The sequence below is a fragment of the Cynocephalus volans genome, chromosome 3 (assembly GCF_027409185.1).
Source record: "Cynocephalus volans isolate mCynVol1 chromosome 3, mCynVol1.pri, whole genome shotgun sequence".
Classification (NCBI taxonomy): domain Eukaryota; kingdom Metazoa; phylum Chordata; class Mammalia; order Dermoptera; family Cynocephalidae; genus Cynocephalus; species Cynocephalus volans.
Genome location: NC_084462.1, coordinates 67035754 through 67062502, shown reverse-complemented (window position 1 = coordinate 67062502; position 26749 = coordinate 67035754). Strand labels below are relative to the sequence as shown.

At 52.7% G+C, this 26749-nt stretch overlaps 1 protein-coding gene across 1 annotated transcript in view; it reads right to left on the bottom strand.

The window, feature by feature from the left end:
* HCN4 (hyperpolarization activated cyclic nucleotide gated potassium channel 4) overlaps positions 1-26749 on the bottom strand; it is a 44165-nt gene that overhangs the window by 5351 nt on the left and 12065 nt on the right. The window contains exons 2-4 of the mRNA XM_063091706.1: positions 14051-14474; positions 3382-3543; positions 1039-1257 (exon numbers count right to left, since the gene is read on the bottom strand). Coding sequence (XP_062947776.1) covers positions 1039-1257; positions 3382-3543; positions 14051-14474 — 805 coding nt within the window. The remainder of the gene's footprint in view (positions 1-1038; positions 1258-3381; positions 3544-14050; positions 14475-26749) is intronic.

Sequence of the window (26749 nt, the reverse complement as noted above, 5' to 3'; positions counted from 1 at the left end):
CCGTGCTGGGGCGGGGCCGAGGTGCACACCGCTCGCTCACCCCTCGCAACCCCTATGACGCGACGCCACATATCACCCCCATCCTGCAGGTGAGGACATGGGGTCCAGAGATGTGAAGGAACACGCCCACGTGGAGAAGCTGGGAGGAGGCCCTGGACCACAGCTCCTGGCCACTGTAGTTAGGACGCTGCTGTAGTGACCAAGGGGAGAGGGAGGAGCTGGTGACTAGGGTGGACAGAGGCCACTGGGATGAAGACAAGGGAGATGTTGTTTTGAGGTAGGCATTAATGACAGAGAGATGGCAAGGGTGGCCCGTGGTTTCTGGCCAGGGTGTCTGTGCTACTGGCATGCACTAACAAGATGGGGAAGAGTGGAGAGGCCAGGGGACACTGTTCCAGTGCAGGACGTGATGAGGTTGAGGTGTTCAGGGAGACATCAAACAAACAGCCTGGTGCTGAGAAATGCGGTGGGCTCAGTGCACCATTTGGGCCCCACTGTGCGTAGGTGGACATAGAGCATGTGGGGCTGGTGAAATAATAACACCAGGACAATGAGACAGATAGAAGGTCAGAGAGCACAGGCCTAGACCGCTGGGGACTCCAACAAGGGATGACTGAGAATAGAAAGAAGGCAACAAAAGAGGGCAAGAAGGACTGGCCAGGGAGGCAGGAGGAAAACCGAGAGTGTGCGGTCACAGAAAGAAGCAAGAGGCCAAGAAGGGAATGGTAACTGCCAAACGCTGAGAGGCCGAGCAAGACCTCCTGGATCAGCAACACGGAAGGCACTGGTCCCTCAGCCAGGAGGAAGACAGTCCCCAGTTACACCAGGAAGAAGGGTGGCTATGGATAAAGAGACATTCAGAGGTTCAAGGCCAGAGAGTTGAAGCACTTCTCATCTAAGAGGTGTCCCCTGCCTCCTTCTCTGTCCCTCATACTGGGAGTCCCAGTCACAGGGGTGGATACTTGAGGGCCTGGTGGGGGTTCCCATGGGCAGGTCCTCCTGGGAGAGCCCTGGATGAACCATGGCTCTCCTACCTACCTTTTCCTGGTACTGGCGCCGGGAAGAGTCAAGGGACTGGATGAGGGCGGTGGCGTGGCCGATGAACATGGCGTAGCAGGTGGCACCCACGATCATGCTAAGCATGGTCAGCCAGACGTCGGACATGCCCACAGGTGCCTGCCGCCCGTACCCAATGCACAGCATGTGGCTCATGGCCTTGAACAGGGCATAGGAATACTGCTTCCCCCAGGAGTTGTTCTGCAGACAGAGACACAGGGGGACACACAAATGGGGGATGGGAAGGCCCTTCTCACTAGCACCCAGAAAAATCTCTGGCTCCCTCTACCCTCCACCTAACTCTTTCCCAGTGGCTGAGGTGAGGGTTCCCCAACAATGCTGCTGGCTGAAAGCCTAGGGTGAGGGGCAGCGAGGCCCATACTGGCAACTTGTGGTGACAGCGAGCCCCCCATGAGGTTTTCCTCTTGCTGTGGGGGCAGGGATAGGACTGGAAGCCCCAGCAAAGCAAAGGGAGCCAGCCCAGCCTGTCTGACCTCTCAGCACCCATGGGCAGCCTGCAGCCTCCTGGCTGAGTAGCGAAAAGGCTCCAGGCTGAGCACCCTGCTGCCCAGAGCCAGCTGAAATAGCTCCAGCCCCCACCCCCTAAACAGCTGCTGAGTGAAGCCCATTTCCCCACTGACCTCAATTATAAAACCAGATATGCTTCCCCCTGGGGGGACAAGCTCTGGCAGACTGAGCTGAAAACACTGTCCTCATTTTGGGTGAGCAAAACCTAAAGCTGCTGAGCTAACTCGCCTCCTGCATGAACCCTGCTCACCTCCGCCCAGGGCTTCAGCCACTAGCTGTCCTCCCACCGCCCCCAGAGGTGGACTCTCTGGAACACACAATGCGTGGGGACGGGAGGAGGCAGGCAGGGAGGGAGGCTCCTGGCTATTTTTGTCTCCAAAGCCAGTCTTGTCTCAAGGAAGGCTCAGTGTGGGAACACTGGGCTCAAAAGGGCCATCGCTTGAATTTAGTGCATATGTGGGCCTGTCACTCACCCTCATGCACAGAAGAGATGGCCCCAAATGAGGGGGACACCCCTTGGGCCCCTGCACTGGCTGCTTCCTCAGTGTCCCTCTGCTCACTGGGCAGATGCATTAGCAACAATGAAGGACCCACAGGGCCCCTGCTCAGGGCCCCAAGCACTTCCACGGACACCAGCTGTTCCCAGCACCTGGAAAAGGGCACGGAGCCCATGGATCACGTTCAAGGTCACCCAGACAGTCCTGGACTAAGCTGAGCTAGTACCTCGGGTCTGGTGGTTCAATTCAGACTAGGGGTGGGGGGTGGGGAGGTCCAGACTAGGTGGAAGGGGCCTGGGTCCCTGGCCTTGGGAAAAGGGGCAGCCCCCAGAGCCTCCAATCCTGCTTCTGGCCTTCTTGCTGAGCCTCTGAGGACAGGGGAAATTCAATCCATATGGCCGATTCATTTACACTTAGCTCATCAAAAGGCTGTTTTGTAAAGCCTGTTTGATGCTGAAAGATGCCTCAGGGTCTCTTTCACCTCATTCAAAGCTGTTTTCTTCCCCCGGGGCCCTGGAGACTTGCCTTCAGACCAAACCAAACTGACTGGGAGGGAGAATAGGGAAGGCAGGGGTTTTCCAGAGGCAGAAAAAGGCTCCAGGGGGTCTTCTGCCCCGCGAGGAGCCCACCCTGTCCATAGAGGGTTGGGGGGACTCTGCCCTATGGCTTCCATGGCCCCGAGTCCACCTTCTCCCACCCGTCCACACAGTTGGAGGCGTAGGGAGGGGTCAGCCTCCATCCTGCCCAGCCCCTGCTCAGAACTCCACCCATGACCAAGACATGTGTATTTGGGGGACAGGAGCTGCCCAGCACCACTGCTGGAACAGTGCACAATCTGCAAGTCTGCTGTGCTGCTAACACTGCCCTTGCAGGCTTCTGTTTACTCAGGCTTGGCTTTTAAAGGCTCAGGTTCTGAGGACGGAGGTAGGAGAACAGGAGCCACCAGCCCAGCTCTGCCACACCCAACACAATCCAAGGTCACCCTGGTCTTGGTCTCCCTTGGTGAAATCAGCACCAAATATGGAGGCTCCCAACCATAATCGAGGCCACAAGAGGGTGGAAGTGACAGCTCATAGCCAAGAGTCCTGTGAATGGGTCCCTGGACTAGCAGCAAGTGCTTGGACCTGCACTGGGTAGAGCTATGTGCCCTTCCACACTGGGCTGGCACCTTGGGGTCCTACATGCTGGAGCTTAGGAGATCCTGTTGTCAATCTACTCTGTCCATTGTACCTCATCACCCCTCCCTCCCTGTCACCTCTGGAACTGACCCATGGCCCAGAGGGCTGGGCTGGGCACTCACCACCATGTTGTTGATGGACACCCAGCAGTCGTCGGGGAAGTCCTGCAGCATGGGCACCAGGAACTGCAGGCAGCCGTCCCAGTGGCAGAGCAGGAGCATCATGCCAATGAGGTTGACGATGCGCACCACAGCACTGGCCAGGTCGTAGGTCATGTGGAAGATCTGCCAGCAGAGGTGGAAAGATTGGCCCCAACAGGTGAGTGGCCAGGAGAGGCGACAGCCCCCTACCGGCCAGACCCTGCGCTGCTGTGGGCACTGCTCCGAACATGCTAGCAGAGTGCCCTCTCTGTGCAAGTCCAGGCTGGGGCTGGGGTGGGAAGGCATCAGGCCAGGCCCCGGGAGAGGCAGACTGCAGGCTGCAGTGGCTGAGAGGGATGCCTTCCAGCATCTGTGCAGATGTGGGGGCCTCTCATGAAGGTCCAAACATTGGGACAGGTGGAAGATGGATACCTGGAGCCCCATGCAGCCCAGATGTAAGCAGAGAAGCCAGTTCATCAGCTTGCATAGGGCGTGAAGACACCAGGGAAAAAAGCCAGGCAGCCTGAGGCTCCTCAGGGGACCATGGTCTGTAGTCATACCAGGGGTATGATGATTCCTTAAATCTGCCACTAGACTCTCAGGACCCACACAGTGGCAGCGGGCCCTGCCTAAAGCAGCCACGAAACTGCAGAGGGAGCAGAACAGGCCCATAGGCTCCAACATCAGACAGACCTTGATCCCAGGCCCGTTTTCTATTCAATTCCTAGCTGTATGACCTTGAGAAAGTCCCTGAACCTCTCTAATCATGTTTTCTCATTTGGAAAATGGTGATAAAAATCCTTATTTGAAAGGGTTGTCAAAAGAAATTATATACACACACACACACACACACACACACACACACACACACACACACACACACACACACACACACACACACACACACACATATAAAGTGCTTAGTACTAGGTGTAGAAGTATTCAATAAATCGTAAACCATTATTAATTAATAAGTTGTTATTAATAATTAATCTTTATGGTTAGTTAATATGTATTAGCAGTAATGCTCTCCTTTACAGTTTAATAAAGTACAATACCCTGAAGCCCAGCCTACTGCCACCTGCCCATCCCACTCCTGTAACTCCAGATGGGAGGCTACAGTGTCACTGGGCAGGGCAAGGGTGGGCATATCCCAGCATCCCGCTCTACTGCCCTCCTCCCGGCGGGGTTACCATGGTGACAGGGCAGTAGGGGACGGTAGAGAGAAGTCTGAAGGGAGGTCTCTGGAAGTTCTGGCCTTGCCTCTGGTCTGGGAGACCTTGAGGGTCAGGGGGTGACCCCAGCCACCTACCCCCAGTTCTGATCCTTCCATACTATTCCCAGGCAAAGACATCCCTCCTGGAGAGGGGCTTTGGGTCAAAATTATGGACTTGTCAAATGCCATACTGAACTAGTTTAAGCCCATTTCAGGTGGGGAAATGGAGGCCCAAAAAGACAGACCCTAGATATTTCAACCCCCTATTTAGTGGTCTTCTGGCTACAGCCCCGTAGCAGGATCTTCTGATACTAGTGACCTCAGTTTCCTCTTCTGAAATGTGGGCCTAGCCTGGGTCTAGGTTTTGAAAAAGAACAGATGAATGCTCACAAACGCCAGCATCATACCACCTGTGCCCCCATAAAGACATGACCCTGAATACTCCAGCTGAAAGGCTAGGTAGTCTTTTAAGGATGAAATGGACATTGCAAACGTTCACAGAGCCTGGTAGGTCAAGCCTGTCCCATCATTTCCCTATGGCCCTGGTGACGATGGGGACAACACCATACCTGAGTGTGAGCACGTGATTTCACAGTCTTTATTTGTTAAACTCAAAAAAAACACTTTGCTGAAGATATTGCTAATCCATTTTAAGCCAAGGCTCAGAGAAGTAAAGGAACTTGCCCAAAATCATGATGGCAGTGGAAAAGGCAGATTTTGAACCCAGGTCTGCTAGTTCTGAGGCCTGCAGCCACCATATTAGATAGATTGGCCCTGAGAAGGAAGGGTGGTTTTCAGTAGTTCCACTTTGTGGACAAAACAACTCAAACCCAAAGTGGCTGAATGATGTCCTCAGATTCACACAGCGAGCTGGTTCCAGGGCCAGGCGGGACTCCACAGCGTCTCACCTCCATAAGCCATGCACACAGTGGGATGTTGTGGACAATGCTTGTGCCCTGTAGTCTGGCACCACTGGGGCACAGAAGCCAGCTCTGGGCTGGCAGCATGCGAGCTTTTGGCTAAGCTGACACATCCCAGTGTCTGCTGTGGCCCGGAAGGAACAGTGGGCACTTGAGACCAGGTGGTCCCGTCTGTGACTGCACTGTGTCTGGGATGCACAGCAGACCCGAATATGAAGCCAGTGCCTTTGGCCCATCCCTCCACTGCTGTGCTCCAGGGACTTGGATCCTGAGCCCATGAGGCTCTCCCCAGCCTCTCACCATGCACCCCAGCAGGTACCTGGGCACCAGAGCCCCCAGCGCTGACTCTGGGGGAAAATCCCACTTCTGCCTCTTTAACACTTAGGTGAACATAAGACCTCTATGACCTTGGGCAAGTCACTAACCTTTCTAACTCTTGGTTGACCAGGATGCCACCAGCTCCTCTGCTCTCCCAACCCTGGGGGGCTAGGGAGGGTGAGTAACATGGGACCACTCACAGTCTCACAGATGACAGTCCCCAGCACCTGGCATCCTCTTCCACCACACCTTAGCCTCCCCAAAGAAAATGAGCCAGACATCTGCCCCCTGCTTCTCAGGGTTGTGCGAGAAATTAAACAGGCTAGGAAAGTGCTTTGGGCCCTGAGATACATGCATTGATGGGGTCATTGTTATTAAGCTCCTTCATTTCCCAGCTGCCATGGATGGCATGTTTGTGGCCTTCCTCCCCCAAATTCATATTTTGAAACCCATCCCAAAGTGACGATATTTGGAGATGGGGCCTTTGGGAGGTGATCGGGTCATGCGATTGGAGCCTTCATGAATGGAATTAATGCCCTTATATGATGAGACCAAAGAGAAGTGATCTCTCTGCACCACATGAGGAACAGTGAGAAGGTGGCTGTCTACAAGTCAGGAAAAGAGCCCTCACCAGGAGCCCGACCTGATCTCAGACTTCCAGCCTGTGGAACCGTGAGAAATAAATGTCCGTTGTTTAAGCTCCCCAGTCTACAGCATTTATGTTACTGCAGCCTAAGCAGACAGAGATACCAGCCTTCAGAACCCAGCCCTTTGCCACAGACGGGAAAGTGACTTAGACAGCCAGTGCCACTGGTGGCAGAGACAGTGGTTAGCTGTGAGCAGGATGACAGCTCCCCCAAGGCACTTGGCTGAGTCCTTCGCTGGGGATAACAGAGGCAGGACTGCCCCTAATATTGGAGCATCTAGGACAAGGGGGTGAATAGAATTGAACAAATCATATTTAAAGTTATAAATCACAAGGGACAAACTGTTAAAGAAAATACATTCTATTCTCCTACTTTGACAGAATACACCCTCATAACACCCTGGAGGGCTAGGCTCAAAATCAGAACTCTCAGAAAGCCACACTAGAACATGGCCCACCTCTCTCCTCTCCCGCACTCTGTCCCACAGCAAGGGACCCCAGGCACAGCCAATCTCCATCCATGCCACCCCCACAATCAGCTACTCATGAGAGGTTCAGGGGTGTGCAAAGCAGCAGGATGGTCCCCTCAGGACGCAGACCTGTGACATGACTTGCACAGGCCCTGGACACAAGCTTGGAGATGTTTGAGCCAGAAATGCTGGGTCCCGGGGACTCGAGTGTGGTCTAGAAAGAGTTGCAGAGAGTCCCCCAGACTCCTCACTGTGGGAGGGGGGCCCTCTAGAGTGTGGACCCAGCAGGGCCCTTCTCCCCTGGGTCACAGGGCAGTACCCTCAGAGGGACCCAAATGTCTACTCCATGTCCCTAGGAGATCAGCCTGTGTCACTGCCTGATAAAGCCCCTCCATGTGGGGGCCAGGGAGAAAGTCCTCCCCTGCTGGCCCAGAGCTCACAGTCTGGCTGGGGAAGTGAGTCACACCCAGGAAAGGGACTTGGGAACATGTACCTAGTGGCCCACAGTGTCCCGGCCTCTGACTGTTCGCCCACCCCACCTGCCCAAGGCCCACCACCTCCAGCCACGCTGGCCGCCTTTTAAGTCCTTGAGTGCCCCAAACCAGATTCTGCCTGTCCCAAGGCCTCAGTACTGGGCTTGCTGTTCCATCTGCCTGTGTCCTTCTTCCAGCTTCTTCTCATCATCCTGTCTCAGCTCAAATGCCACTTCCATAAAGAGGCCTTCCTGGACCCCTCTGTGTGACATAGCTATTGGCCCTCACCTTCCCTACTGATATGGATTGAATTGTGTCCCCCAAGTTTTATGTATTAGAAGCTTGATCCCGTCAGTGTTAAGAGGGTGGGAAATGCTACTGTAGTAGTTGAAAGGTGGGGCCTTGAAGAGGTGATTGGGCTGTGAGGACTGTACCCTTGGGAACGTATCGATACATTCTTGGAATAGTGGGCGTGGTTCTGGGGGCTTTAAAAGGAGAGTGCATGAGGAGCTCTCCCTCTGCTCTGCCATTCTGTCATGTGAGACCCCTGCGTTACTGCCAAGGAAGACCCTCACCAGATGTGCTACCTGGACTTTGGACTTCCCAGCCTCCAAAACTGTAAGCAATAAATTTCATTTTCTTACAAATTATCCAGTTTCAGGTATTTACATTATAAGCAACATAAATGGACTAATATACCTACCCCTCATCAGGACTCTTCCCCCTGATTTATTCCTTCATGGAATTCTCACCATCTAAAGTGATGTGTGTTTACTTGTATACTGCTCCATGAGGCAGGGGTCTTTTCTATATTTTTACTCTGTATTCTTCTGTGTTTAGCATAGGTAGGCATTAGAAACATTTGTTGATTGCCTGAATAAATGCATGTATGCCTAAATGAATGAATGAATGGATAACATATTGGACCTAAAGGAAGCCTCAGGCCATATCTAGAAAGTGTCACAGACTGTCACGTCACAGCCCGCAACAAATGCTCCTTTCTACAATACACTGGGTCTTAAAGACAGAAGCATCGAGGTTGGTGTATTTTTATGCAATGTCTTCTTTTCCTTTTGCATCTCCTATATTTTTCTTTTCTTCATAACTGATCTTCTTCCAAGATCAAATCTTTGCCTAATTTTGCTTTTATCGTGATTTCAGCAATGAATATGGCACAGAGCATGTGGTAGGGTCTAAGGAACTGAGAAGTGCTTCGTGACAAAGGAAAGGTGACGATGACACTGAGGGGACAGTGGTGAGCATGGCTGCTGCTAGTGTATGCAGTGGAATTAGGAAAAGGCACCCATTCTGGGCAGATGCAGCCCACAGGGAACATGCCTTTGCCTCTGTGGGAATAATCAAGCCTTTTCCTCCAGGTGGAAAGACTTATGTGACCTTCAGAGGGCCTGGTGGCGAGGGGGCCTGGTACTGAGGTGAAGAAGGCTGCAGACACTGAAGTGGCTGCTGGAGATGGGGGAGGGTGTTGTGGACAGTTCTCAGATCCTGCAAAGCCAAAGGGACCAACATTGCAAAGTCTGAGCTTCCTGGGACGAGTTGGTGGAGGGCACATCCATTCAGGATAGGAGGGTGCCCTAGACTGTGAGGACACTCGCCCCACCCCCAGCACTCTATAGAACCCAGGACGCAGTTGCTGAGAGTAAGGGTGGACGTTGCTGAGAGAGGCTGCTAAACACTCAAGTGTCTCTCCTGCAGGCTAGGGCCGTGGCCACCCGTGAGTCAGCTGCACTGGGCAAATATTTGCCATGCTCTTTATACTTTATTAAAACCCCTGTTTATGATGTTGCTTCTGCCTGTGAGGGTTGAGCACCTTCATTTCCAGGCCACTGCAAGCCTCACCAGGTGGGCGGCCTGGGCACCTCACTCTGCCCCACATGGCACTTCTTCTGCAATTTCTCAACTGCAGTGTAAGAACAGAGCAACAATTCTTCCACCTTGGGCAACTGCCTTCTGCACTATGAACTTCAGTTTCCACATCTGAGGAATGGGCCAGTAATTGCCAGTTCCCAGTGCTGTCTTGGGGATCAGGCATGATAATGTCCACAGCCAGCACACAGTAGGCACTTAGCACATGTTGGTTCCTTTCCTTCCCTCTCTTTCCCAGCTCTCCAAACAAAGAGTTGGTTTTTCAGTCCTGAGGAGAGACCAGAAATTGGAGGTCAGGCTGCCACAGAGTTTCCACCAAGGCCTCTTCATGGGGCTTGGTGGAGTTCCCTCCCAGGGACTTGTTTTCTCCTCAAGGAAGAAGAACAAACTTCCACCTGTGCCTCTGGAACAAGTGTCCTCATCTAAGACAGCAATCCAAGGCCGGAGAGAACGGCTGGTGCATGTGTGTCCTGGGCACAGCCTGGAAGCAGCTGGACTGAAGGTCACACACTGGGCTCCCTCCAGGGGCCAGTAGGGATGACCAGCCCCACTTTCTAAGACCACTCCTCTGTGTTGTCCCCATTTCTCATAGATGCAAAACATCTGATTCTGAGAGATACAGAGAAATCAAGGACCACAGAGAACTCATCAAAGGCCAATGCAGCCGCCCTGGCCAGGCCTCCCGCCTCCAGCCTTCCTTCCTTCCTCCACACCAGGCTGCCAAGGGAGAGCAGAGGCTTCTGGGATGGGTCGCTGGGGTGCTGGGTCCTGCAGGGGAACATCCAAAGGAGGGGCAACCATGGTATCTAACAATAGCCTCTGTGCCTGTAACAAGCTCACACCTCAGAGGGAGGGGAGAGGCCTGGCTGGGAGAGGCTTGGGAGGGAGGATGCTGACCTAGATTGCCCAGGATGGAGGCAGAGGCTGGTGTCCCCTGAGATGGTGCCTGCACCTGCCCCAGACCACTCCCCTACCCTGAATCCCAATACTTTGGAAATCTCCTATTGGGGGGGCTGGGCTGGGAGAAACAGCTGAAGCACAGGGGTCAGGAGCCTAGTGTCTCTACAGCTTCTCCAGGGGACTTTGGGCAGGCTTTCCTCCTCTGTGGGAGGCAAACTCCCCAGCCCCCACACTGGGGCTTCCTGCTTTAGGACCTGCGGACCACAACAATGTTCTCAGGATCAGCTAATATAATCCTCGCCAAGGGAGACAGGAGCTAGGAACTGAGCCCCAGGGAGCCATAGCCTCAGAGAACATCAGCACGTGCCTGACAGTCAGGGAGACTGAGGCCCAAAGAAGGAAAGAGGTTCACATAGGGACTTGGAAGAGAACAGGGTTGGGCAAGGTTTTCTCTATTAAATATTTCCCTCCCCAGGTCTCCTGTGGACCTGGAACCTTGAGGGGTATTCCTGTTGCCACCTCCAGGCCAAACTGAGGCTGGGAGAAGCCCTGGGGCTGGAGCAGGCTATTTATTAGGGATCTGGAGACAGGGCTCCTGGGGCCACCTGGGAAACCCCAATCCAGTCCCAGGGGTCTGGTGGGAGCCCTTTGCTGGGTGGTGTGCCCGGCGGAAACCAGCTCAAAGCACTTTCCTCCCCAGCTGGTAGGAGAAATAAGGTTGCATGTGGAGGGGAGAAGAGTCATCCATCTGGCCTCCTGGGATCTCCCTTCCTGTGCAAGATTGAGTAGCAACGTCCAGAGCCTGACACGAGGCCTCCTGGGGCCTCTGCCTACCCCAGAGGCCAGGACCAGACCCTGCCTGACCAGCTCGAGGTAGCCCAGACGGTAGGCTGGCCAGAGGGCCAGTGGGGACAGAAGCCCCTGACCTGAGCTCCCGGCACAAGAGGAGCCTCGCTGTGTCCCAGAGCTCACCCTGCCCAGCCTCTGGCAACTCTGCCAACTCCCACCACATACCACAGCCCCAGAGCCCAGGCCTAAGGGGGGAGTGAGGTGGACCCCCAGGGGGCTGGGGTCTGGAGACATGAATCTATGCCAGAGAGGAGAAAGTGCCGCCAAGGCTCTCCTTTTAATGACAGTCCAGCTGTGGGTCCAAGGCAAACAGAGGGTTGGGGATTTCTCAGGGCCTGAGGAGCCAACTTGGTCCTGCATTTCCGCCTGGGACAGAAACCAGGAGACGAGGCTGTCAGGGCATTAGGGAAATATGCCTCCATCTTCCTTCACAGCCACTCAGAGAGGCCCCAGCCACCCCTCTCCCCCATGGGTACTGCCCCCTCTCAGCCCTGAGCTCAGACCCACCTGCCAACATCTCTCTGCACCTAGATGTCCCACAGGTACCTCGAACTCAACCTTCACACAGAACTCTTCACCTTACCCTACAACCCCCCAGCCTTCCCAGTCTCAGCTGGCAGTCAGCCCTACCTCCTTGGTCCCCAGAGCCCCACACAGGACAGAGCACAGGTGGGTGCCCAGGGAGTGCCTGCTGTAGTGAACACAGTCCAGTCACCCATCGGAGGTGCACCCCAGCCCACAGAGGGAATGATAATCGAATCAGAGTCACTCTCCTTTCATCTAAGAAAGTGGGAAGTTCATGAAACCAGGAGATAGAAGGCCTGGGTAAAAAATCCCACCACTGGGGCAGCTGACCCTTCTGATTCCCAGTTTCCTTGCCTGAAAAATCAGGATAGTAAATCCTTCCCTGTTTACCTTGCCAGCTAGGTGTGAGGAGCCAATGAAATATTACTAAAACAACTGGGTAGGCAGGGGCATTTATTAAATGGCTCCTCTGCACCAGGCTTCAAGATAAGGCCTTTACAAATATCAGGTACCATTTATACCTATTTTGCAGATAAAGAGACCGAGGCTCAGAGAGGCAAGGTGGCTCCAAGTTTACCCAGGTGGGCAGTGTGGAACCAGGATTTTAACTAAGGTCTCAAATGTGTCATGCTAGCTCCAAAGCTCACGAGCTTCCCATTAGACCAGGCAGGAATTGCCACACTGCTGGGAGCCAAGACAGTTAAATGTATCTGCCCCAGTTCCTCCAGAGGTCCACTGCGTAACCTTGGGCAAGTCATTGCCCCTCTGTCAGCAGGAAAAATGCAAATTTTCTAAGCCAAAGAGAATTTCTGCCACGCAGTGATTCTGCCAAACTGGTGTAGGCACTTCTCCTGCAGCACGAGTGTTCATGACGCCTCTGACCTGAATCTGCCTGCGCCCCAACCATCAGCCCTGAGTGCCACATGCTGGGGCCCAGGCTGCTGCTGGGGGTGAGGGTGGGGGCTTTGTTTCCCGAGCAGGGGAACTTCTGTCCAGTCAAGAAGGAGTCCTGGAGGCCAGGAGATCAGTAGTGTAGCAGGGAGGCGTGACAGGAAATGGACCTCTGCAGAAGCTTCCATAGCCTGCGCCAGACCCCAAAGTGGGCTGTCTCACAAGGTACATCTCTCCCCATCCCCGGGTATCTCCAGGATGGCCTGCCTGCTGCTGCTGCCAAATCGTGTAACTTGGGTGGATAGCAGACACAGAGCAAAGCGCCCGGCAAGGTCGTAAGCTCCTCTTGCAACCACAGCCCTTCGCCATCCTCTTTCCACCTGCAGATGACTGCTTCAGCCCATGGAGTAGTTGGGGTAGCTCAGAATGGTGTTGGCCCACCCAGTTCTCTTACCATTTTTTTATGTAGACCCTGTACCAGTGCCAGAGCCACTAGGGTCCCTTTACAATTTTTATGCACATGACTCCAGGGCAGTTCCCTGCTCCTCTCTGTAGCCACAGCCACGTCTTTTGTCAGAGGCCAGCCCTAGGTTGCTGGAAACTGCTTTGGCTGCTAGCACTGAGGGCTGGAAGTGCCCAGAACCAATGACTGACAGGTGAGGGGGTGTAAACTTTCCAACTCCTTTGCCCTGATTGGGACAGCTCCAAGGTACGGTGCACACTGTCCCCAGAGCTCCCATAGGATTGGGCCAAAGTCACCCTCCAGGGGACTCTGCTTGATGCCCCTCCCTTGCTTGGCCTCCTTCCTTTCCCTGTCCCTCTTCCCCACTCCCTTACCAAATTTTCCTGTAAACACTTCCCCCCAAAAATCACTTTCATGCAAATCTTTGTCTCAGGATCTGCTCCAGACCTACCTAAGATAGTTGCTTACAAAATTTGTACAAAAATCCAGATTTCTGCTTCTTATGATAAATCTGTAGATCTAGCAACCCTGGGCCCATTCCCACTTGGCAACAATTGGCAAGAGCTGAGTAGAGGCTGTCCAGTACTGATGGAAGATGTGTTTTCCAGTTCTCTCCAGTCTACCACACCCTCTACCGTCCCCCAACTGGCCCTTTTCACCCATTCACATTTCCTGCCTGGCCCCAACAGCCTCTGAGTTTGCAGCCCCTACAGAATGGTGCGGCAGTTAACCAGGGCAGGCTCTGGAGTTGGTCAGATCCACAGTCCAGGTTTACCAATTACCAATTGTGTGACCCTGTGTAAGTCACTTGATCTTTCTGTCTCTTAGTCTCCTCATGTGAAAAATGAGTACCTACATCTGCCTATATATTACCCTCTATGGTTGTTATAGACTTCCATGGGATACCTTGTGTAAAGTGCTTTGCGCAGTATCTAACACAGAAGAGGTCAAGAAATCACCACCATTTGTCCTCTTGGAGCAGGCGTGCCTGCTGCAATTGGACAGCCCATGTCCAACTCTCTGACATTACTGGCTGGTCCCTCGCTCCCCGAGGGGATTTGCTCTTCCTCCAGGAGGTCTGGGTCAGGCCACTCACCTCTTCCCACTGGTGAATATATCGAATGAGGCGGGAGAGACGCAAGAGGCGCAGGAGGCTGAGGATCTTGGTGAAGCGGACGATGCGCAGGGCCCGGGCGGTCTTGTACACCTCCGAGTCGATGCGTGTCTCCACGATGAGGAAGATGTAGTCCACGGGGATGGAGGAGATGAAATCCACCACAAACCAGCTTTTCAGGTACTTCATCTTAATCCGCTGCGGGTCCAGGATGATCTCCGTGTTGTCCTCCACCACGATCCCTGTGCGGAAGTTGAGGACCAAGTCGATGAGGAAGAAGGTGTCCGACACCACGTTGAAGACGATCCAGGGAGTGGTGTTCTCATCCTTGAAGAAGGTGATGCCCACGGGAATGATAATCAGGTTTCCCACCATCAGGAGCAGCATGGTCAGGTCCCAGTAAAATCTGCCCAGAGACACAGGGGGTCAGTCGCCAGGAGGAGAGAGGGGAATAGTTATGGACTAAGAGAGAGAAATCTCCAAGGGAGAGAAAATGGGAGAAGGAGAGAAGTCTTGGAAGGTTCCAAGACACTTGGGGAGATGAGCAAGTGGGTACCACAGCAAGATGTGGAGAATGGCAGACACAGAGAATGACACAGAAAGAGGTGTTTCATTCATGAAGGACACCCTCTGCCCTGCCCTTCTGTTAGCTTCCCCGATGACGAGCCTCTTCCTCCCATCCCCACCCCCGATGAGAGTCAGGCTGAAAAGCAAACCAAACAGTGACATCCAGAGAGAAGCAAGAGGCTGTTTTAGTGACAGGAACATCTCCCCCGCACCTCCCTAAGCTCAGGCCAGGCTGTTCCATCCTCCTGAGGGTCCGCAATGGCCTGAGACAGACTGTCAGGCAGATAAGCCACAGACCGTGACCAGAGAGCAGGGAAGGTGCAGATACAGAAGCCACCTAGGAGGCAGGAGGCCCAGGCTCCACCCCTGGCTCCGTCACTGATGGGCCGTGTCACACCAGGCAGGTGCACTCCCTACTTGGGCCTGCTTCCCTACTGTGCAATGAGTCTGATAATTCTGATACGGCCCTCTCTCACATGGGCTCTCTGGCATCTCCCTTTAGTCCATCCACTATAGTCAAAGTGTCTGACCATCTTCCTCCCCCAGAAGTTTGCATCCTAACATGGGGCATGGAGGGGCAGTGACAGCACCAAAGGCAGGAAGTATTCATGGGGGGTTTCAGGCACCAGAGAGAGATCACCCATTACAACGGAGGGAGACCACCCCGGGGCTTCCAGCATCATTGTTCCTGAGGCCTCAAAACACCAGCAAGTCCTTCCTGAGGTACATCAACAGGGATGCTCAGGGCAAAGCCTCAGAGGTTGACAATTGTGAGGAAGTACAATGCCGACTCACAGGTCTGCACTGGGTTACCTCCCACCTGGCTCCGCAGGAGACCTCCTGGAGTGTGGAAACAGCACAGTTAGGCACAGAGTCCACATCTAGAAGGTATGGCCAATCATTCCAAGGACATACCCAAGCATCATCCATCCCTGGGCCAGCCCAAAGACCAAAAACTTGCACTGCAGAGCTGTTTCCCTCTGCTATTAATTTAGACAGTTACACAATGACAGATAAAGTCAGGCAGATATAAGGATGTCCTCTCCCAGGAGAAATAACCCTTCGTCCATCTTTAATTCTCTACTGCAGGGAAGCCAAGAGGAAGGGAGCAGGAGAGAAAGAAACAGATTTCCTCAAGTCTTCCGAGGGTCCCACCGCAAAACCAGCATGCCCCTGCCTGAAGACCTCCAGGTGTGCAAAGAAATGACTTCACAGCAAATTGTTTTCTTTCCCAGACTCAAAATGGCACTGTGAGTCAAGGAGAGGGCAGGGCCCACTTCACTGAAGGTGGGTGAGGCGGCTGTCCCACTTCACACAGCCCAGGGGATGGCAGCTTCTCACAACTCCTTTGAAAGCCAAGCCCTCCACGGCCTCAGTCAGTGCTCCTTGGGGGCTAAGGCATCTCATTCTCAGGCTGGTGCCAAAAGGTCAACTTCAGCTCCTCCCCCGCATCACGACCTACCACCTCTTCTCCAGCCCCAATACCCCTGTGCCAGCTGGGAGAACCCAGCTAAGGCCTGAGGGCCCACTCCAGCCTTCACTCCCCACTGCAAAGGACATGGCACATCTGCTAATGAGTCGTGGGCCCCAGGAGAATGGTTTCCACTTCTACGGAGTGCTCTAGAGCTGAAACACTCTCTGCCCAGCTCAAAGACAGCTGTGTACACTCATCAGATGCCACATACAGGCATCCCCATTCATACCACAGTGCACAGACACCCCTGTATACACAGCACCGTCATTCCTTTTTGTTTAATCTCTTGGGAAAAACAAAACAAAACCCAAAATACTGTGGCATAGAGAGGCCACTGAGGGCCATGTGGCCCTCTGTACACAAAGCTAATAATATACCCAGGCTGGAAGAGTTTCTAAAATTAACAGAGCGGGCACAAGGCGGGTAGGAATGCTGACTCGGGCAGGCCCGCCACTCTAGAGGGTTTCTATAGTCTCCCCAGCTCTAGTTCCCTCAATTAAAGACCAAATTCGAGACAGTAATTAACAGGAGAATGTTTGCATTTAGTGGTCTTCATAAAACCAAATTACATGAGACAAAAACACCCATTTCCTTGCATTCTGACTAATTGTTTGAATCTTGAGTTTCTAGATGTTCAGGGATATTTCTGGTGCTTGATCTGGGCTGGGGTCAGAAGCCTGGGGCATTCCTCCCCACAAACCACCCTCCTGGGGCATTGCAGAGCTGCTCAAGAGGCAGCATGACATGGTGGGAAGAAGCACAGGCTCTGGAGCCAGCCAACCCGAGTTTGACTTCTGTTCTGTCATCTCCTACCAAGTTACTTAACTGCTCCAAGCCTCAGTTTCGCATCTGATCAATGAGGATACCCACAGTACTGAGCTAGCAGAATTGCTATAAGAATGAAATGAATTGATCTGTAAAATGCTCTGACCTATGCCTGGCTATATTATGGAATGAGTAAATAAACAATTCAAATCAACAAATTTGCAGGAAAGAAGTGAGAGAGGGGGAAGAGTAAATCTTCCAGCGAAGAGTCAAAGCAAAGCGTCTACTGGGAGTGGGATCGGACCCAGGAGAGCCAGTAGCAGAAGGAAAGGACCACAATGTCCCCTAACCAATCAGATGACAGAACCTATTTGCCTCAGCATACAGATGCCCTGGCCTCAGGAAACTCACGATCCGGTCAGAGGACAAGGCTTGGGTAGAAGAAAAGTTGCGCGATGATGTGAGAATCCATCCCACATAGCCCAGGCATCTGAAAAGGTGGGACCCTGGTGGCCTGGGAGGGTGAAGCCAGGAAAGTATTTCTGGAAGAGGTGAGAGGAGCTGGGCTTTGGGAACTGTCCTTGGCCTCGCAGACAACCCTTTCTTCCTCGCCTGATGGTTGCACAGATCTTTGAAAGCCCAGCCCTGCCAGAGCCAAAAATGCTGTTCAGCACCATGGACAGAGCCTGGCACACCAGCCCCATTCTGCTGGCTGAGCCGAAGGAAATTGGCAACTGCCTCCCCATTGGCATGCTCAGCTCCCTGGTCCCTCTTTGTTCCCAGTCTCAAGTGATTCCTTAATGTCCCTGGGCTTTTTCGCTGGAGGCTCCCTGGTGACTGAAAAACCTTTATCCATAAAGACCCCCAAATACTTCACATGTATGGAGCACTGACTGTGCTTTCCATACGTCACTTCATTTAACCCTCACACCAGCACTATGGCTGCTGTGACCTATATTTTACAGAAGATGACACTGAGGCTCAAAGAGAAGTGTTTGCTGAAGACCACGAGACACGTGATTCGGAGAGGTCTTTGGGATTCTCTCAAGCTCTTGGGGTGTTAGGCACCCAGTGGGTTGTGGGAGACGGACAAGGCTTTCTGGCAACTTTGCATCACAGTGGGGAGGCGGCCTGCCCCAGAGGCAAGGGAGGAGAAGAGAGGGCTGCAAAGAGAATTCAAGGGGGCCTATCCTCCTGGTGTCAGGGCCTTAGGAGGTGCTTTCTGGGTGTAGCACACTTCTTGAATGTTAAAAGCACCCTAGTCATCAGCAGTCAGTCAGCATGGTAGCACCCATCCTGGAAAAGGGAAAAATGCAGCCCACAAAGGAGGGAACAGCAACAATTCCATTTTGAGCTGGGTGCCCAGAGTTCCCCTAGCACCCCACTGGCCCTAGAATCATTTGTGAATAAATCTCACAATCCTGAGCATGGATTCGTGGTGGTGGGTGTCATGCCCTGGCAGAGAAGCAATGGATAACCAGACTCAGACATGCCATAGTTGGCACATGCCTGAATTAGAGGTCCTGGTCTCTCCAAAGCTAGAGGACCCTCCTCCATTCCAGCACTCTCTAACCCAACAGGAGTCCTGGCCAGCAAGACACCAACTGGGCTTTGGAGCCCTAGGTCAAGCTCAGCCCCGGGATCCCAGACCTGTCCCCCCTCAATCCTGGACCTTACTTCCTACCTGGACCAACAGGTCTGCCCAGGCAGGCAGGTGACCCTCAGGAGGAAAAGGTAGCCTATAGGCCAGCATTGGAGGGGCAGGGCCCATGTACAGAAGGAATGGGGGATGGCAAAAAGCCAAATTGCCCTTTACATTAATATCAGAACATCTCATTTGGTCTGAGAGGAAGATTATAGCTCCAAGGGAGCCAAAAGAGGAGAAGATAGGAGGCTCCTGACACTGAACTCAGAGATGCGCGCACTAGACTAAGGGCCCTCCCCTTCCCAGAGGCTAAAGAGGATGGGAAAGGCAATAAATGGAGGCAGAAGTGGAGGTCCCAGACAGAAAAGGCCTCCATCAGCCTCCTCCTGTTCACACACCCCATGTTTGCCTTTGAGCACACATGCTCACACACTCACGTGCACATGCACAAACACACACATATATGTGTGCACACATGCATACACATGCACACCAAAACCACGAGTTTTTACCCTATACATGTGTCCATGGTCACAAATACATACTTTCCTGTACACCCACTTGCATACATTTTGGCACACATGACATCAACTGGGAATCCTGTCAGCTGGAAGAAAGAGAATGTCACTATTTTGCAATTAAAATCTTCCATCCCTCAAGATTCATCTGAAGAGCTACTTCTTCTGGGTCTCTCCAACCTCTGACCAATGGAGCCTCAGCCCATCCTGAGCCCTGATTTTAGCACCCCTAGGATGCTGTGAGCTCTGGGGGGCAAGAGCCTTGTCCCAGACACCCCTGTGTCCCTGCTGTGCTGACTGCCCATGGGTCTCCATGCTTTCTCCCAGGTGAGCAGCATACCCAACTCCCCTTCTCTACCCACTCCCACTGTGCCAACAGCTCCTACTCAGTCGCCACTCCTAGCACCAGATCTGCATTCCCACCTGCCTGCAAAAGGTACCCACCTGAAGGGCCGGCTGTCTCCTACCCCAAGAGAGTCCAAAGCTAAACTCAGCATCGTCTTTCTCAAAGCTGAACAGCATGGTCTGCACTGCAATCACGTGGGCCCAAAACCTCGCAGACTTCCCTCCGGCTTGCTCTTACCTCTCATCAGCCCTGCAGGCCCCCAACAGTTACCAAGTCTCTTCTGGCTTCCTCTGTGATGGCTTCTGAATCTGTCCTTGGCTGCTCTGTCCTGGATCTGTTCCTCTCTACTTCTCACCTGGACCCTTGCCCCTGCCTCCTGCCTGGTCTCCAGTCTCTATTCTCTCCCTCCAACTCACATGCTCTCTGGGATCTTTCCAAACACATCAGGATTAAGTCACCACTTACTTAAACCCTTGTGGTTGACCCCCACGGACCTCAGAAGAAAGTCGGAGCTCCTTGGTCTGGTGCCCCTGGCCACCCCTTCCCTTTTCTCCCTCCTGCCTCCTTCACAGGAGCCTCACCCTCGGCCTCATTTCCATCCACATCCTGGCTTCTTCTCCTGAGAGCTACCATCTTTTGAAATACCTTTCCTCATCCATGGCCCAGCTCAACTGCCTCCTCCTCCATGAAGTTTGCCTACCATGTCCCTGTCTCGTGCTTGTGCTTCTGTATTAGCGGATGTCACATCCCACCCCTTTCATCAGGTACCACCTAACAAATCATAGACCCTAAGAATCCAGGAGTCTTCATGTCTGAGGGAGGGATGGGAGCTGGGAGATTCCCCTCCATTCCTGATCTATCCCTTGGTTTTCCAGGCCCAGCAAAGATCCTACCCAAGGTGACAGTGAAGACAGTGAGGATGGTGGAAGATGGAAGGCAACATTGGCTGGGCACTTACTATTTGCCAGGCACTAATTTGAGGACTTTATATGGATTATTTTATTTAATCCCCCCAAAAAAGCCCAATGAGGCAGATACTATGATTATGCTCATTTTATAGATGAGGAGACTGAGGCACAAGAAGTTGAGAAATTTACTCTATGTGGTGGGTCAAGAATTCAGACCCAAACAGCCTGACTCCAAAGTCCACTTCCTAACCACTCTACAGAAATATCAACCCAGCTAGTGGTCTTCTATTTCTCCCAGACTCTGTGCCTGCTCTCAGTCCTCTTCTCTATCCCAAGCTTCTCTCCTGTGCTCTCTTCCATGACACCTTCATCCTCAACTTCTTCACTCCCTCACCCTCTGCCTTCCCCCTTCAGTGAACCTTAGTTGTGTCCTAACGACATCACTCTCCCAAATGCCACATCTCTGAGGGTCAGGGGTGAGCCAGCATCTCCCGCCCCCTACAGCTGCCACTTCCTGCCCGTGATAGAAATGTCTACGAGATCCTTTGGGCACGCTGTCCTCTGTTGGCCATCCTTCCAGACTCACCTGCCGCCCTCAGGGCCCCAGGCACCTGGTTCACAACCTTCTGCTACACTCCAAACCGTGACACCATCCTGTGTGACTTCTACTCCGTATCATCGACCCAGACACACCTCAGCCTCGCATGAGCTTGAAGCCCTGACTCTAATGACTCCACTTCAACCGTCCATTCCAATGGCACATTTTGGACCATGTCACCATCTCCAGTCGTTTCATCTCCGTACTCTCAGATGAACAATCCTCTCTCTCGCCCTAACCTCCTTTTCTTCCAGCTCTCTTCGTATTCAGTTGTGTGACATCTATCTTCAGTGTCCCAGGAGCCTCCAGTCTGCTGACACCTCTGATTGTCCCATCAGAACCCTCCGGCCTCCTCCCAACAACACCCCACCCCAGATGCAATGGTCCAGCTCATCAACCTCCCGTGCCCTGTTCCTCTGGCATTCACTTCAAAAAACACAACCCTGGACCAGGGCCAGCATGAACCCTTTTCATGTTTACATGCGGGCTGTGCAGAAAACCTCACAACCTCAAACCAGTCCTACAAAATATCCAAGTTCTTAGCTCCTTGTGCCTCAATGTCCCCGTCATGGTTTCCGTACTCAGCTGGCCCTCACCTCTGCCAGCCCATCCTTCCAGGAGACCTTGAGTAAACTTTTCTGCCCATTCTTCACAGCAGCTGTTTTGAATGATCTGCTCTCTCCTTACAGCTCTGAAACCACTGCCTTTGCCCTCACTCTCAACAGATAACGGCTACCTCCTACTTCACAGAGGACAGAGGAGCCACCAGAATGTCTCCTTCCTCTCCCTGCCACCAGATCCTACCTTGCTGCATCTCCCTCATTCCTTCCCCTCCTTCCAGCCATAAGGGCATTGGCGACTCTTCCACCTGTCCCCTGATTCCATTCTCTTTCTCCTCCCCAGGGGCCTTACTCTATAGAAGATGCCCTCTCTCATCTATCTCTCCACTCTCTCCCCCTCTACTGCTCCTTTGCCACCAGCCTTTTCTTTTAAGCCCTCTAAACTTAAAAAAAATAAAACCACTTCCTGGACCCCCTCCCCCAAGTCTTCTTTCTTCCCTACTTAGAACCAGACTTCTTAAAGGACGTTTCACTGTCCCATCTCTCATTTCTATCACCCAACGCCTCTCTTGGCTCCTCAGCAACATCACCAGTCCACACCCTGCTGCTGAGCCCAGTGGATGCTTTTCAGTCCATTTCTTTCTTGACCCTCAGCATCACCTGACACTGCACACAATTCTGCTCTTCAAACCATTTCCTCCATGGCTTCTAAGGCACCCTGCTCTGCTGGCTTTTCTCCGTTCTCTCTGCCTCTCCTTTCCCTTCCCTTAGATGGGCTCCTCTTCCCTGGCATGACCTTTAGATGCTTTTGTTGCTTTGTTTCCCCACCTCTTCTCTATGCACTCTTCCTGGGTGACCGCGCCAGCTCCCAAGGCTTCATTATTCTGCTGGCTTGTCAACAGGACCCCTCTCCTCAGCTCCACACCCATGTGTCCACTGCTGACTGCACATCTACACCTACATGTCCACGGGAACCTCATCATATTCAACATATTCAACTATAACTTAGCAGCTTCCTCCACAAACTCTGGTGCTTCCAGAAAACAGTACCACCAGCCATCCAAATGCTTAACCTAGAAATCTGGGAGTTATCCTCAACTCTTCCATCTCCCTCACTTTCCAGCACTTGATCATGTTGGATCCAGCAAGTCCCATCAATTCACCACCTGCACCACTCCTATAGCCTCCCAGGACTTGGAGCTCCCTGGCTGTCCCAGGAGCCCACATACCTCAGGGTCCTGTGGGGTCAGTATCCTCTCTCCAATCCACTCTCCACATTTTGCGAAGCCCAAGGTCCTTCCACACTCCCACCACCTCCCAACTAAAATCCAAGTTCCTTGCTGTCATCCTCAAGGCCCTTCCTGACCTGGACTTGGCCTCCTTTTGCTGCCTTACTTCCCCATATCCCTCCCCTCACATGCTCTGCTACAGACAGGCGACTTTCAGTGCCAGAACACTGTGCTTCCTTTTGCCCTGGGCTCTCCTTCATGCTGTCGTCTGTGCCTGGAACCCTCCTCCCCACTCATGCCCACCCCATCAACTTTGGTTCAGGGAAGGTGTCCCGTCTCCTGGGAAGCCTCCCTCATCTCCTGGGATATCCAGGTGGCTGCCCTCCAGATGCTGCCCTTGCACAGTATTTATCACACTACAATGGGCTGTGGGCTTGACTCTCTAACTTGTGGTCACTTGACTCTCTGAACTTGGCACAGTGCCTTTTACATGGTAGGGCATAATAAATACCTGAATGGATGCAAATATATGAATGGGTGGATGGGTGAATGAATGCATGCATGCCACGCATGTCTCAGGAGCCAAAGGCTAAATGACAAGTAGCCCAGTAGAAGCCACTCAAGAAGGGCAGCCCTCTCAGACCCCGGCAACTTCCTGCCAGCCTTTCACAAGCCTCCGATAGTCAGAGAAGAATGAATCACAACCAAGCCCCAAGACTCCAAGACTTGCAGCAACAGCCCTCAGCAAATGGCCCCTACGTGTGCTGAAAACAGTGGTGGAAAAGTTGCAGGAAAGGAGGGAGAAGGGAGATGAACAAGAGACCAGGAGAAACACTGGGGTTGGGGGCTCTGACAGAATGGGATGAGAGAGGGCTGGTGGGGAGACACTGTCGCTAAAGACTGCAGCCAGAGCTGGGACTGTGTTTCCAGCCTGACCAGTGGGGGTTGGTGGTGGCAGAACCACGCCCCCTTGTCACGAGTGTGCCCCCTGTGTGGGGATTTTAAAGGTTCTTCCTTCTCCTAGAATAGGCCTAAGATCCAGGAGGTCCCGGGGTGGGGGCAAGGATGGAGGCAGCTCCACTTCTCCCCAGAATCCCCCTCCATTGCCCTCACCATGCAGACCCAGGATGAGTATTATCTCCCCGACACTGCTGTGTGCTCCCCAAGAACAGACACGATTTTACCTCCTTTTCCAAGATGTGAACACGTCGCTGGGCAGGGGGTGGGGAGGGATCTCAGTGAAATCCTCTTATCGTTAAATGGATAGATGTATGGATGAAAGACTTGCCAGGAGAAAAAAGACTGCCAAAAATAAAACTAAAAAAATACACACTAAAACATTGACACTGATTATTACTAAGTGATAGGATCATGGATGACTTTCATTTTCTCCATTACACCTTTCTATATTTTCTACATACCCCACAGTAGGCAAATAGCACCTTTATAATCAGAAAAATGAGTCTACCTTTAAACAATGACCAGTGTCCCGTGCTGTGAAGGGTCCTTGAACATGTCAGGGACATACCCTGGACCTCAGAGAACTCCTAAGCAGTCGGCATCGATGTAAAAGAGTAAAAGAGTCACTGTCATGACTGAGAGGTCAGGATGAGATGATTTTTTGGAGTAGAGAATGATGAAGATGTAGAGAAGGAGGCCATTTGAAAGGCAGGTGAAATAGACAAAGGAGACCAGCTGAATGTCACACACATGCCAGCCCGTGACACATGGGGACACCTTCTTGCCTCCCTCCTCCCATGATAGTTGCTTGAAAGGATGTACCAATCCCCTCTCCCACCCCCTACCTGTCCAGCCTCCTGTTTGTCATTCTCTGAGGCAGGGCTGCTGCCCACCTCCCTATACCCCCTCAAAGGAGCGCTGGCTGCCTCTGTGCTGGTGGTGGGGGGTTTACCCTGGAGTAAGTAAGCAGTTCTCCCTGCCTGTGCCCTGGGGCTTGCATTTTGGCCTCCCCGCCCCCACCCAGAGTTGAAATAGCTGCCTCCCACGACCCTTTGGGCCAGGCCGGGCACTCAGCTCAGGCCTCTGAAGGGAATGTGCCACGCACCCCCAACGGCCTCTTTTATGCACAACCTCCCCGCACTGTTCTCACCTGACCCCAGGGTCTCCCCACTCCAGTGGATGAACTGCTCTCTTCCTCCTGCCCCTGCCTGGCCATTAGGGCTCTATTTTTAACCCACCTCAAAATCTCTGACTCAGAATCACAGGGCTCCCAGGTAGCTGCTCCCTCAGCCACCTAGGGCTGCCTCAGACACGGATAGATTTAGAGCCAAGGGCATCTTCATTCATGAGTGGGTTGTTTGGATTTTAGCGTACCTTTATTTTCCAATTTTTCTATGATTATCCATTACTTGAGGAATAAAAATTGCTTTCTTTTGTTTTTTTAAGACCCAAAGATGGCTCCTTACCCCTGCCTCTTCTAAGGTCCCTGCCTGGCCTGGGCTTAGGTCCTTGCCGCTCATCATGCAATGAGGGCTAGTTGTGGCCACTCCCCAAGCAGAAGGTGAGCTGTCTGAGGGCTGTAGCTGACGGAGTCCTCCCTTCTCCAGCTGTGATCCTTCAATCATATAGCACAGTGCCTCTCAGAATAACACGCACGCAAATCACCCAGGGATCTTACTAAGGTACAGACTCAGTAGGTGTGGAACCCAACATCTGCATTGCTAAGAAGCTCCCAAGTGATGCTGAGGCTGCCGGTCCAGGGACCACACTCTGAGAAGCCATGCTATAGTGGATGGTATGGTGGTTAGGTGCTCGGGTGTTTGACTTTGGGGCTGTGTGGCCTTAGATAAAACACTTAACCTCTCTGAGCCTATCTTCGCATATGCAAAATGAGAACATTAATCTCCACCTCACAGGATTCTGTGAGAATTAAATGAAAAAATATTTATAATATGCCATACAGTGTAAATACTCAGTAAATGCTGGCCATTGTCATCATCGCCATCTTCATTATTTTTGTGACTACTAAGATGCAGGTCCTGGACTTGAGGGCTTTGCAGATCCTGAGAGGCATGGACTTGTCCCACCTCCGTCTGGGGGATGGACAGACCCACCTCATAGGAGAGCTAATCATCCAGGCCAGCACCAAGGGCAGGTGGGACCCTAAGCCTGGGGGAGGGGAGTGGGGAGCTGTCTGGCTCTGCATCCCATAGGCTGAGGAGGGGAAATTCAGCCAGGCTTGAATGCGGACAGACAGGAGCAGAGGGTAGCATGGCCTGTGGGGCACTAAAGCCCCAAAGAGGAGGAAGGGACCTGAGTGTGTCCACTGGTCAGGAAGGACAGCACTGTGACCAGAGCCCAGGGGTTGCAGGAAGGCAGCCAGGACGGGGGCCCGAGAGTCTTGAATTCCAGTACCATCTTGATTTTTAATTTGCTGTGTGCCCTGGAATAAGTCTCTGCCTCTCACTGTCCCTTCCTCAGTTTCCCTGTTGGCCCAACGAGAGGATGGAGCCAGACTATCTCTAAAGACATGCTGAATTCCACGAATCTCTGCAGTGCAGAGGCTAAAGAGGTCAGCCAAGGGCAGCTGACCAGATCAAAAGCTTGCTAAGGGAAGAAAGCACATCTCAGAGATCTCTGACAGCCCAGCTCCCAGCCTAATAGTGGCCTGAAGAGAGGATGGGACATCCTGACTGCCAGACTGTGAAGTCAGAACTTTTCTTGGGGACATGAGGAGCCATGAAGGTTGTACAGGAAGAGAGTTCCTTGAGGAAGGCATTTTAACTGCACCATTTCAATATCATAGCTGAGCACAGACCCAGGCATAAGGGATAATTTGAGATACCAATCCAGTGAGACCCTAACGTTGTGCACGCACAGAGACACACTAGTGTACATGTGCATATATGCACACACACACACCAAACTACACAGCAGGGGACATCTGTTCTACAATGCTGAAAGCTGCCAGGATGCTGTGATCTCTCGGGCCAGTGTCCTAACCATTCTGTGCTTCACCCAGCTGATAAGACCATCTGGGGCAAATCGGGGAGGGGACAACAGTTGGAAAACTCAGCCCAGCTTATCAGAGCCAAGGGCGGCTCAAACACC